Source organism: Pleurodeles waltl, chromosome 3_1 (assembly GCF_031143425.1).
Source record: "Pleurodeles waltl isolate 20211129_DDA chromosome 3_1, aPleWal1.hap1.20221129, whole genome shotgun sequence".
Classification (NCBI taxonomy): domain Eukaryota; kingdom Metazoa; phylum Chordata; class Amphibia; order Caudata; family Salamandridae; genus Pleurodeles; species Pleurodeles waltl.
Window position 1 is genome coordinate 744,097,491 of NC_090440.1, and position 12,258 is coordinate 744,109,748.

General features: G+C 42.1%; 1 protein-coding gene across 1 annotated transcript in view; it reads right to left on the bottom strand.

The window, feature by feature from the left end:
- The window catches only part of LOC138284580 (solute carrier family 13 member 4-like), a 413,185-nt gene that overhangs the window by 102,132 nt on the left and 298,795 nt on the right, over positions 1–12,258 (bottom strand). Inside the window, exon 13 of the mRNA XM_069223513.1 lies at positions 6,817–6,947. Within this exon, the coding sequence (XP_069079614.1) occupies positions 6,817–6,947 (131 nt within the window). The remainder of the gene's footprint in view (positions 1–6,816; positions 6,948–12,258) is intronic.

Genomic DNA, 12,258 nt, shown 5'->3' on the forward strand with positions numbered 1-12,258 from the left:
AGCCAGGTGTGTCTCCTGTAACATGGCAAAATGTATTTGATGTCTCCTGAGGTATGCGTGGATCTGTTGTCGTTTACGCGGGGATGCCATGCCCCTTATATTCCATGTGAGTATTTTATATTGCGGGTTATACTGTTGTCTTTGGGTTGCCATGGAACTTTTGTACTTGTATGTCTAGATTTTGTGGGTTTGGTGGGCCCACTCCTTTTACAACTATAGTGTATTTCACGCCCATTATGCTTGGCCAATTTATACTGCAGCTGCCTAGTATGTACTTATCATTAGCAATCAAACAGCTTTTACTACGAATACTATAATCTAAATTATGCCTCATAGATATGATTCTGCTAATTAAAACAATAACATTAACTATATCTAACAGTAACTGTGGTTGTGGCAAGGGCGTTAACGATACAATACTTGCCAACCAGATAGAACGTTCCATATGGTGCGGGGGTGTTTCAAGTAAATAAGTTCAAATCAATGCTGGTTCCGACCCGTTATGTTCTTGTTGAAGCTGCTACTTTCTGGGACCAGCCATGAGTCTTTTGCTGCGGTCGGGGGCAGCAGTGCGGTGGAAATGAGGTCAGCGTAGTAGACGATTAGTGACTACTTCTGTAGGATGTCGTGTGCCGTTGTGTCCGAGATTGGTATATATTAGCAGATGTCGTCTGCTGTTCGTGGAGTGAGATTGGGGGCACAGGCGGAGTCTGTAGAGTCAGAGAGTATCCCAAGCTCGGATTCTAATCCCGAGTGCGTCGATACAGACCCCGGGGATGCATTGGCGAAAAGGGATGTGGTTTGCAATAATAGAGAGCGTTCCACGCGAGACTGTTCAGGAGTAGGTTTAGTGTCTGGTTGCCTGCTGGGTTTGCGTTTGCCACTAGGAGGGTGATTTTTATCTTTGGAATTTCTTGTATTGGGAGGGTCAGCGAGTCCCTTGGCATGTAGCCAAGTCCATGCATCTTCTGGTGAGGTGAAAAAGAAAGTGCGGGTGTCGTCCTGTATTCGAAGTTTGGCCGGGAACAACAGAGCGTATTTGATATTGTGGTCTCTTAGTCGCTCTTTGACCCGAAAAAATGAGTTACGCTTTTTCTGTACCTCTGCTGTAAAGTCTGGATAGGCCGATATGATTGCCCCTTCGAAGCGCATTGGGCCTGCTTTTCGGAACAGCTGCAGTACGAGGTCCCTGTCACGGTAGTTGAGGAGTCTTGTTATTAGTGGGCGAGGCTGAGTGCCAGGTGGTGGGGGTTTTCCGGGAACCCTGTGGGCGCGTTCTATTGAAAAGAATTTCGGGACATTGTCCTTCAGTACTGTTTCTATTAGCCATTGCTCAATGAACAGTTCTGCGCATGGGTCCTCAACGCGCTCAGGAAAGCCCACGAAGCGGATATTATTACGTCTTGACCTTCCTTCTGCTTCTTCAGCTTTGCGCCTCAGAATCCCTAGTTCAGCTGTTACAGCCCCCATTTGCGACTGGAGTTTGGTTATCGCTGGTGAGAGGTGTGACGTGTCTGCTTCCAAGCCTGCGACCTTTTCAGCTAGCGTATGTTGGTCTGCACGCAATATGTTGACGTCTTCGATTACCGAACCTATTTTTGCTTCCAGAGTAATTTTGGTGTCCAGTATGGCTTGTAAAATCTTTTCAAATTGCGTTGTGTGCGTTTGGAGTGTTATTTCCATCTTTTGTAGTGCTTGTTGTGTGGTCGAGGCCTCCGCAGGTGGGGGTGGGGCATCAGAATCCATATTCCCAGAAGGTACGCGTGGGGTCTTTGGTTTGCCCATTGATTATTTACGTGACGGTATTGCTGTTAACTATTGTTTTTGAAGTGGCTTCGATTGATTAGGACTGCTGAGGCTTGTTCCTGAAAAATAGAAATCTTGCTGCGTATCAGGCAAAGAAGTTATACCGCTTACGGGTTCTAGGGCACCGTGACCGTCAGGATTTCGTGTTGCTTGCAAAGAAGCAGGGCCCCTAACTTGGGGTCAGCAGCACTGTTTGGAGTAGTGAAGATAAGATAGCAATACTTTGTTTGTGTGGTGTATCCTCTTTGTAGTGGAGAGCCTCAGGGCTTTTATGTCTGGTGAGAGCCTTGGTGGGAACGCTGCGGCTCGATTAGCGCCGCCGGTGCAGTGCCGCAGGAGGATATACTGTAGTGCCCTGTTATACGTATTATTTTCTGAAGGGGTCCGTTTTATTGCTGTGTTGCTGCTTGGAAGCTGGGATTGGTAGGGCTCAGTTTACTTGAACTTTGGTGGTCCCAACTCTTCTTGTTTCTTTTCTTTTTTTTTTTTTGTTTTTTTTAAATTGTTATTTATTTGCTTTCCCAATTGTCTCTCCTCCTTAGTACTTGGTTATTTGTTAGCCCAGGCTTAATGCGCAAGGAAACGCCTGTTCAATGCCATCCGATTTTTTTTGGGGGTGTAGAGCCAAGATTCAAGGGCAGCCGGTGGGATCCCCTCCCCTTTCGCGGGGAACGCAGCTCCAGCCCGCACGGCACCCCCGAGTCTCAATGGTGGCCGCACGTCCCAGCGGTACCTGTCATGTGGAGCCAGCCGGCTTCACACGGGAGTGTGGCCGTATCGGGCCGAGCGCATCGGGTCGAACGCGGCCCCCAGGCGCGTGGTCCCGGAGCAGGGGATCAAGCGCCTCCTCACCTTCTTCGGCACCCGCCTTCCTGCCCCGGGAGACGGGTCAAGTCCCAGCGCGTCGGGAACCCGTCCGTGTCCCGCGACGCAGCTGCCTCGGCACTAAAGGTGCCGCGTCGCATCGGCCCCGGCAGGAAAGGTCCAGGCTCCACGGGCCTCGGCGGCCGCACCCAGGACCGCAGCCGACCCCGCGGCACCCGGAACGCCGCGGTCGGATCCAGTCAGAGCAGCGCCGGCATCTCAGGTAGAGCATACGGCGTCTCGCACGAACAGTAGTGCGGGCGCCTGTTAGAGGATATTTGACACGGGCCGGGATCAGAGCTACGAACTATGCGACCAGCCCGGTCGCCATTTTGGCCACGCCCCCAACATTATGCATGTTGATTACAAGATGTGATGCTCTGCTGTAGACAAGGATCCCACTATTGTTTGATATTGCTCCCTTTTTGTCACCAACCCCGTGACGCTGACAGATGCATCATCCAAGTTCCATCAAAGTGGACTATTTGTGTTTCATTATTCTAATCCTGCATAGCTAACTTGGATTGTATTATTTGGTTCAAGATATGACAATTGTAATGAAAACTAATGAAGATTTTTTTTTTAAATGACTAAGAGCTGCAAAACGTTTTAGAAAGGCATGCAGACAGAGGTAGACCTATAGCAACATGTGAGGTCCGAATGAGTTGTTTTTCGAAATGTTCAAGGTGTCCTCCTCTTGTAAGGTGGCAGAGTTGAAGACAGAGGCCACTGGAGAATAAGAATCTAGCTATTATGACATATGTATGTTAGACCACCTTTTTGCAGGTAGACTTTTGACTTTACAGTGCAAGTAAGTTAGCGCAGCCTTTGTAAATGTTCAGATTGACCTCTCCTAAGCAATATGCAGCACCGTCTTCCAAGGCTTGCACTTTGTGGTCCCCAAAGTCATATTAAGCCCAACTGTGAGCCACTATCCTTGTTGTTGTATGGTGAAAGGATGCAGAAGGCCGTCTATGACTGCCTGCAGTGGTACTCTTTTTGTGTCTGCTGAAGGAGGGCAATCAACACAGTGCATTATTGTGTGCAAAATACAGCATTATTTGGCCCTGTCTGAATAATGTCTCTTGCCTTGTTAGGTTGAGCTTACAAAATACGCATTGCGGGCTTACCAAGAACATACAGGAGTTAGCCTTCCTGTCACTTTCATTTGCCAACTTCTTATTGATGTCCCAGCCTATCAATCTTCCTCCTAAGAAGCTTACCCTCTTTACCATCACTTTTGATTGGTTGGCTTTTATGCTTCCACTCCTTGCTTTTTAAGCACTACTTTTCCATTTTAGATAAGCACTCCATTAGAGTGCATGTGTTTTCCAGCAGTCTCCCTCTATGTATTTCTCTCCCCTTGCATTACTTGATGCTCACTGTCTCCTAGGTGCTTCTTCTTCATGTTGTGGTCACTCTGTGTCCACCCCCGTTGCTTTCTACCCTATGTGCTATGCTCACTCCACATTACTCCCTCGCCTGTTGCTTCCCTCCACCCGCATCCTCTTTCTCTGTCACCCATTGCTTTTTCTCTCCCCCTATCGCATTGCTTTCCAGCACCCAAATCCTCCCCATTGTCCTGCACGTGCCCACCGTGTTGGTCCCTTACTAGCGCTTAAAAAACGTTTTTGTGCATCTTTTTTTCTTTTTATATCCTGGTCCAACTCGGATGGCAGCTACTTCATTTTGTCGGCACGCAAAAGTGTGGTGTGCACACCTTCAAAATTCCATGGCCAGTCTTGTCATCTTTAAGGCAAGACCTATTGGCTGTGTCAAAATGTGTTTCTTTATGCTGCTTGTTCACACCACCTGGTCCACCATATTTCTTCAATCCCTGCCTTCATGCTACTATCACAAGTGGGACACAAAGGAGGTCTGCTCATGCTAACATAGCAAGCGCAAATGCTAGTTGGATGCCCTGATTAAGTGGCACTGCACCTGCTGTGCTAAAGCTGTATGCATTAACAGATTAAAGCCTAAGCAATACCAATAGGTCTGGCTTATAAGTAAAAAGGCAAGTCAAAACTACTGGTTTTTTGTAAGCTTCCTTCAAGATTGTAGTGATGTTGTGGTTTAAGCACTCCCATAGTTTTCAAACCGTTTAGAATTGATCAGATTTTTTTTCACAAGACGAAAGGGAGGTAGTACTAAATTCTGTAGAACAGAATGTGATAAATTGTGGTGGGCAAAAGAATTTGATTTGAAGGATGGAATACACATGAAAGAGAAAGCAAGAACAGTGTGAGCTGTTAACCTCATAATCCACGTTTGTTCTAAACATGAAAAAATAAAAAACCTCCATGATTTCATCCACCTAAGTCCGCTTACCAAAGCACCTGTGTGTCCTCAGCAAGGTTTGTTCTGGCATAATGCACACAAGAAACAGTGTGACGTGTATTTATGCTTTAAGATCATTTAATTAATTCCTATGTATTTTTTAATACTAACAACATTTTTATGTGGGTAAACCATTTTGTATAGATGATTTAGGCATGCTTTTATTAAGAATCAATGAGTTCAACACACTACACTCAAACTCAAATGGTCAGATGGGCTAACTCACTCTGTCCTGAATGTCATGAGGAGGAGCTAAAGAGATTTACACACAACAGCTACTTACACCTCATTGGGGGATTACAGGCGGCAGGAGTTTTGGGCAATAGGTCTGTAGGCAGATTATGCCTTAAACCATGTGGACAAACATGATGGGTTTCAGTTAAACAACTGCTGGCTTTGGCGCGCTTTTGTGGCTATCAGAGTAATTCAACTGCGTATCACTCACAGGCGACTGGATGATTCTCCCTCAGTGTATCCTCAACGTATAATATTCTACTACATGAAATGAGGATCTTTGCTCTTCTTACATCATACAAATTCAGGGTGCCTCTATTTGTGTATATTATGGAATAAAAAAGTCACCCTTTTCTCAAGTGACTTCTCAGGTGTACCTCACCAGTTTTTACTTCCTTAATAATGTCTGTTTTGACAGTTCATTTAATAAATTGTTGAATGTTTTATGCAATATTGTTTGAGCTATAGTGTTTTTAATTTTAATATTATTTTAATGGTTTTTTGGTAGTTTCCTTCTGATAAATAGATTTTCCACCATAAGTTATTAAGACTAACAATTTAGACACCTCTTACTCCCTCAAGGTAATTTAGCAAACTACATTGCTCTTTTAGCTGTCGAGCCAGGTTATATTATGAATGACTGCTTTTCACAGTGAATTGCATAAAACAGACACCTAAGCATTGAAATACCAACCTAGACACACTTCATGCATGTGACTTATAAGTCTGCAAAAGGCATGTGTGATTAATATTTTTAGGTTTTTCTTTGTAATGAAATTGCTTTATTGCATGTTGCATCTTCTTTTGGAGTGCAAAAACAAGTATCAATATGGCATCCTCCATGAGGTTTGTTGAGGTTTAAGCAGATCCATTTATCATAGAGCCATAGACCAACCCTTCAAGGTCCTAAAAGCAAGTTCCATTTTTATACCATACTAAAATGTATAATCAAGTTCCATCGCTTGAGCTCTTTTTGCACTAATATGTTACAAGCAATCTAGTTCTAATGAGCAAAAGCTTAACGTTTGCTTCTTGATAGCTATACTTAAGCATTGCTAAGTTATCATTACAATTAAACAACAATGTGACACCATGACAGAAATTTCACTCGTAACAGTATCTTGACTGATCCTCTGTTATGTAGGAGACAAATGCAATATATGAATCCCTGTTGTAGTGGGGTATTTATATGGTCTTTGCTTCAACTAGTCAGACAATTTCAAAGGTAAGTCAAAAGTCATGATGTATTATTCCATGAAGTTTGGTAAAGCCCAAACAAGGCACCCTCCAATTGCATCACAATGAAGGCAATAATTCTGATTCATAGATACTCCCAGGAGTCTGGTGCATGATGTATCAAAGAGGATAAATATATTTCGGTACATGTCTAGCTTTCTAGCATTCCGCCTTCGGAAAAAAAGTTAAAAAATGTTTAAGCAGCACACTTTTTACACATTAGTTCTACCTCTTGTTCTAGCAAACAACAATCAGAAAATAATTTAATCAGAGTTGCAGGCAAACCAACCAAAAACATAAATTGCTGAGTGCAGTTCTCAAAAGTCAGCCCATTACCTCACATCCTTTGGCAAGCACAAATCCGCCACCAACCAGGATCACAATATGCCACGGCATGCATTGTTCAAACTCCTTCCAATTGATCATTGGTCCTGATGCAGTCACTGAAGAAGATTCTTTATGTTTTCCTGCATGTATATTGAAAAGACAGTCACAATAGTTTAAACGTTCTTGCATGTATTAGATTAGAAATCAGTTTACTAAGCGATCATGGACTATTGGTTACCCTTACTTAGCTAATAGTTCACTCATAGAGATTTGATTTTTCCAACATCATTAGCGGATGTACTATTTGCAGTTGTCAAACTACATCTCATTATAAATATCTTGTTGAGATTAAAAAAATGATTAAAGCAGTTTACATTTGAAAAAGAGAAAAACAAAAAGAGAAGCTACATATTGTATGTATAAACCTACCTAAAATTCTAAGATGTGCTATTCATGCAATTAATATTCTTGGTCTGTTTGTGCTTTACTAATTACTCTGGTTTGCAGGTGAAAATATCTTCAGCAACAGGAAGACCTACAGGCAAAGACTTCTGGCAGAGTCACTCCCATCCTCACAGTCCCAGCTCTGTCCATGAGCACTTTGGAGTCAAGGACTCCGTTGAGATGTTCAAGTAGCTGTGCTGATATGCTGCTGCAGGCATCACCAGTTGAGCTATTCAAGGCACATCTTCCTTTTGAACACTGTCAGATGTGCTTTTTTTGCTTGTTTACAAAGTGTAATGTGTGTGCAGTGTCTCCATAATCACGACTAATGCAAATTATAATATATTTGAGGGAGCATGTACCAAAACATGTTCGTTAAAATAATTTAAATATGTTTTCAGTTACTGAAAACATCAGAATCTGTTACGATCAGGTATGGGTCGGACACATGATTTTCTAAGGAGGCAGAGGAGAGGATCCGGCAATCATCCTTCTCAAATTACTGGTATGCCCCAAATTTGCAACTTTTAGTGCAATTCATTTGAAATAGGGTGGTGTGCATTTCATCATCCCATAGCTCTTCATTATTCATCAGATTAACCTAATGTAACCCAGATCAAATCCCTTCCTTCAGGTAAAATATTTTGGATTTAGTCCTGTTTTATAAAGTACTAACTAAGAGTATCAGGTTCGCTGTTGACACCAATCCTTGGGTTGACAGTCAGAGCAATAGCTAATTTTTAATTTGCAGTCCCTAGAATTTGTCCAATCTAGTCCCTCTCCTGCTCACTGGGCAGGGCATTGTTCTACATTAATATTTAGGGCCTTATTCTGAGTCTTGGGGTTAACGGATCGCCAGGTTCGTGATGGCAGTCAGACCATCGCGGTTCAGGCAGTCCGACTGCCACAATGTGAGGTTGACAGGCAGACCCGCCATTTTACTGACGTCCCTACCATGATCTCCAATCCCAACCGGATAACGGCAGTGCAGGTTGTATTCAGCCAGGGCCCTGCTGATTACAATCTAGTTCTCCGCCTGCCTTTTCATGACGGTTCAACTTCCATGGATGGCTGGCGAAGAACAAGTGCATGTGCCACGGGGGGAGAAAGTGGGGACACACAGGCATGGGCAGAGGAGGGGCCCCAATCTGCACTACTATGGTGAAAAATCCTATTTGCCCAAGACAAGGATAAATATTGAGCCTGCACGTGGACATATCATATAGCAGTGATTCTTAAACTGTAGTCCAGGGACCCCTGGGGACAACAAAGCCTAGTTAAGGGGTCTGTGGCAGCTTAGAAAATGAAATAATATTAAAAGATTAATAACATGTATATAAATAAGCATTATGTTAAATTCAACATTTTAAAATGTTCTGTAACTTTCAATGAATTGGAAATTTCCAGCTAAAAATGAAGTTAGTATCCTCAGACTGATTCATGGGAGCAGTGCAAGTGCCTCAAACAAAATATAGAATGGATGAAGAGTGGCCTCCCCCTCATAGTGATGACTCAGTGGGGATCCCCAGAATCCAATAATGATTAACTGGTGGTCCACAGAAGTCAAAAGGTTAAGAACCACAGTCATATTGCATTTCAGAAAGCAATGAAGGCTTATTTTGTCAACGACATTATAAAGGTGTCAAACTACTCTAGTGAACTATTTCAGGTTTTCTGGGAAACTAGAGAGCCTGAGGTATTAAAAAATACACGTCATTTACTACTAACAATGTGTAAATGTGATGAATTCCTTTGAGAACAACACCCAAAAGATCTGATTTAAGATCTCAGCCAAGAACGTCATCTTGCATATCGATAAAACTCCCAGCAGCTACACAAGTTTACCATAGTTTGCAATAATGGGCCTCAAACAAGTGAGCAAAGTTGCTAGTGGGCTGAAACCCTCAAACATCGCAGGCACGCCCTGAGCATCCACCACAATAATAAATTACTTCAATATGCTTAGCACAGATGCAACAGAGATGATAAATACATTCCTCCAAGAAGGATCCTTGCCCACTGCCCTTAAGCAACAAATTTCTCCCCTGATGATGAAACCTGCATCAAATCCATTGGAACCCTCTAAATATAGACCCATCTATAAGTTACCCATTAACAAAACCATGGATGTCAATGTAATTCAACAGCTGCAAGATTTTGTAAAATCAAACAATATATACTGTGCACATAACAGACAATCAAGTTTAAGAAAAAGGAGGGGCACATAAACAGCAGTAGCTGACATCCGGCAAGAACACCTCACTTCTTCGACAAGAGCACGCTGGAATCCTCATCCTACTTGACCTGCTGCATGTGAAACAGAGCACCATAAAGTACTAGTAGCCTGCAATATGGGTCAGGATACTGGGATCGTCCCTCCGATGGTGCCAACTATTCCTATCGAACCACGACCATCAAACTGATTCTTTCACTTAAAAAGGAAAGTCTGTCTTACAGGTTCTCCACTGTCATGTCTTCTCTTCGCTATTTACATGAGGCTGCTGGTACAGGTAATCTACTAAATAAATAAATGCTGACAATATCCCACTCTGTAGCCTACTCTGTAGTCAGTTAGGCAGCCACAAAATTCATCACAAAAACTTCATCAGCTGCTGGAAAAGCACATAGGTTTGAAAGAAGGACTGCTACCTCTGCCTTCAAAGACAGAAGTTCTCACAGTAAAATAACAGCCTGCATACATCTAGCCAGAGGGATTAATAGCAATCCCAAAAAGGTATGAAGTCATTAAAAATCTTGGAGTGTGGACTGACAAAATTTGTTTGTTCAGCCAAATCTGAATTGAAGTTAAACAAAAAAAATAACTCCAGATGCTGAGCGTGATTCTCACTGATCCAGTTAGCACATTACATCAAACTGATCAGGTCTTTGGTATGTTACGACTGGAATAACTGCAGCATTCTCTATGCAGGCACCCCAAAGAAAGAGATTCAGAAATTAGAGAGACCACAAAGCCTGGCTGCTAGACTCGCTTTAACCTTAAGAAATCAGATCATAACCCCATCTCTCAAACTTCTGCACCGGCTCCTGGTGGGCTAGAGAATAAAGTTAAAACTCCTCTGTACTCTTTTCAAAGCACAGAAGTGAGCCAAAATACCTACAGGCACCTTCCCGAAGCATACAACTAAACAAGTTGGAGCCTAAGGTCCAATAAAATAAACCAGATTACTCAGACAAGATTCTGCTACAACTCACATGGAGACAGGAGCATCCTGGAAACATGACAGCTCTAAAATAAATTGCACCCAGATCTCGGGTTCCAACCCAAAAAAACATTAGAAACAAGACTCTTCTAAAAGGCCTCGCCTGTTTAATAAAACTCCCCAAAATAACCCCACCAGGCAGGAGACCCAATGAGTTTAGCACAATTCCCACCGTTTGCTGCATTCGAATAACCCCATAAGATCAAAGTAACCTTAAAAACAAGGTTTCATAGAATGCCAGTGGGGTGCAGGTTATCTTTAGAATTGCAACCAACTACAGTGCCAGAGCTACAAAGCGAAACAGTCACATGCTGGTGTGTTACAAAACAAATACATGAATAAACGAACAAAGAAAGGAAATGAGAACAAAAGGAAAAAATACATAGGCAAACATATTAGAGGTATAATTTTAATATGTGAAAATATATTCACCACGTTGTTAACCCTTTGCTACAACAAACAGTAGAAGTTGTGGTACCCTCAATAAAGGTATAGCAGTGGAGGAGGTAGAATGCAGGCATCCACCAGGAATTCAGCAATAATGTTCCACTGTCTAGAGCCAATTCTAAAAGCCACTGTTTCATATGAATACGTCTAAGAGTTCCTAATATATAGCATTGTCCATCAAAGTAGTACAAGCCCCACTGATAGCAAGAAATTAATTTTAACATTTATGCACCCTATAGGAGCATATTGTTAGAGTTTCCAGGCTGCATCTCTCACATACTTTAACCAAGCAATTAAAAAACATAAATGTATTTTGTTTGCCTACAGCAAATACAGAAAGAAAGAAGGCACTATCTTTTATTGGGTGCACAACAAGGATGGGCCCCTGCAATGCCAAGAGGATTTGGATTTAATTTTGCCTGCACAATGATTAAAATCTCTTTTATAGACAGCAAAACATTTTCTACTAGGCAGTAGGACATTCCCAACTAGACATTAAGAGCCTGATTTAGAGTTTGGCAGATAGAGTTACTCCATCACAAACGTGACGGATATCCCGTTCATCGTATTACGATCCCATGATATCCTAACTCTAAATCAGGCACTAAGTAAGGCAGACGTCTCCACCCTTGGGTTTGTCAACAGCATTTTGTGGCATGTAGCTAGCACTGCAGTGGTGCTACTTTATGTACTACAAAATGTAGTTTCTGATTAGCTCCCAACCATGTAATATATGATATTTAATTACGACTTACAGGAAACGTTCCCAGTGACAGATTCCAAAGGCTTCTGTCTCAGGAATTCACATTATTCAAGTGTGGCTATCTGGCTTCTGGAGAATCAATATTGGTATAACTTTAACACTCTAAATAGAGGAAAGAAATGGAATCAAAGTTAGCTGCTACATACACTAAAGAGGGTCCACCAGAACCAGGTCTTCAAGGATTTCCATCATAGTTTGTTTCTCCTTTTGCATCACATTACATCACTGTGAAATTGTGTAAGTGAAATCAGGGAAGGAAAAATTTACTACTCTATTGATGAAAAGAGGGACAATAAAAGAAACATGACCAGATGGAAAAATAATTCATCTTTATATAGTTCACAGATTTTTGATGCGTATAATACAAAGAAGTGCTGTTTAAGCTGAGTGTGAATCCTACTTGAAGGCTTTCTTAAAATCTCACAGTTGTAACAAACACTTTTCCGCATAATAAAATAGAGTACACAAATTTCGTTGGATATTTTATTATTTACTACACCTAAATATTTTCTTTAAGAAACTGCTGTCTGTAAGCTGGTCAGTGATTCATAAAATATTTACTTATTGCTATGGTCT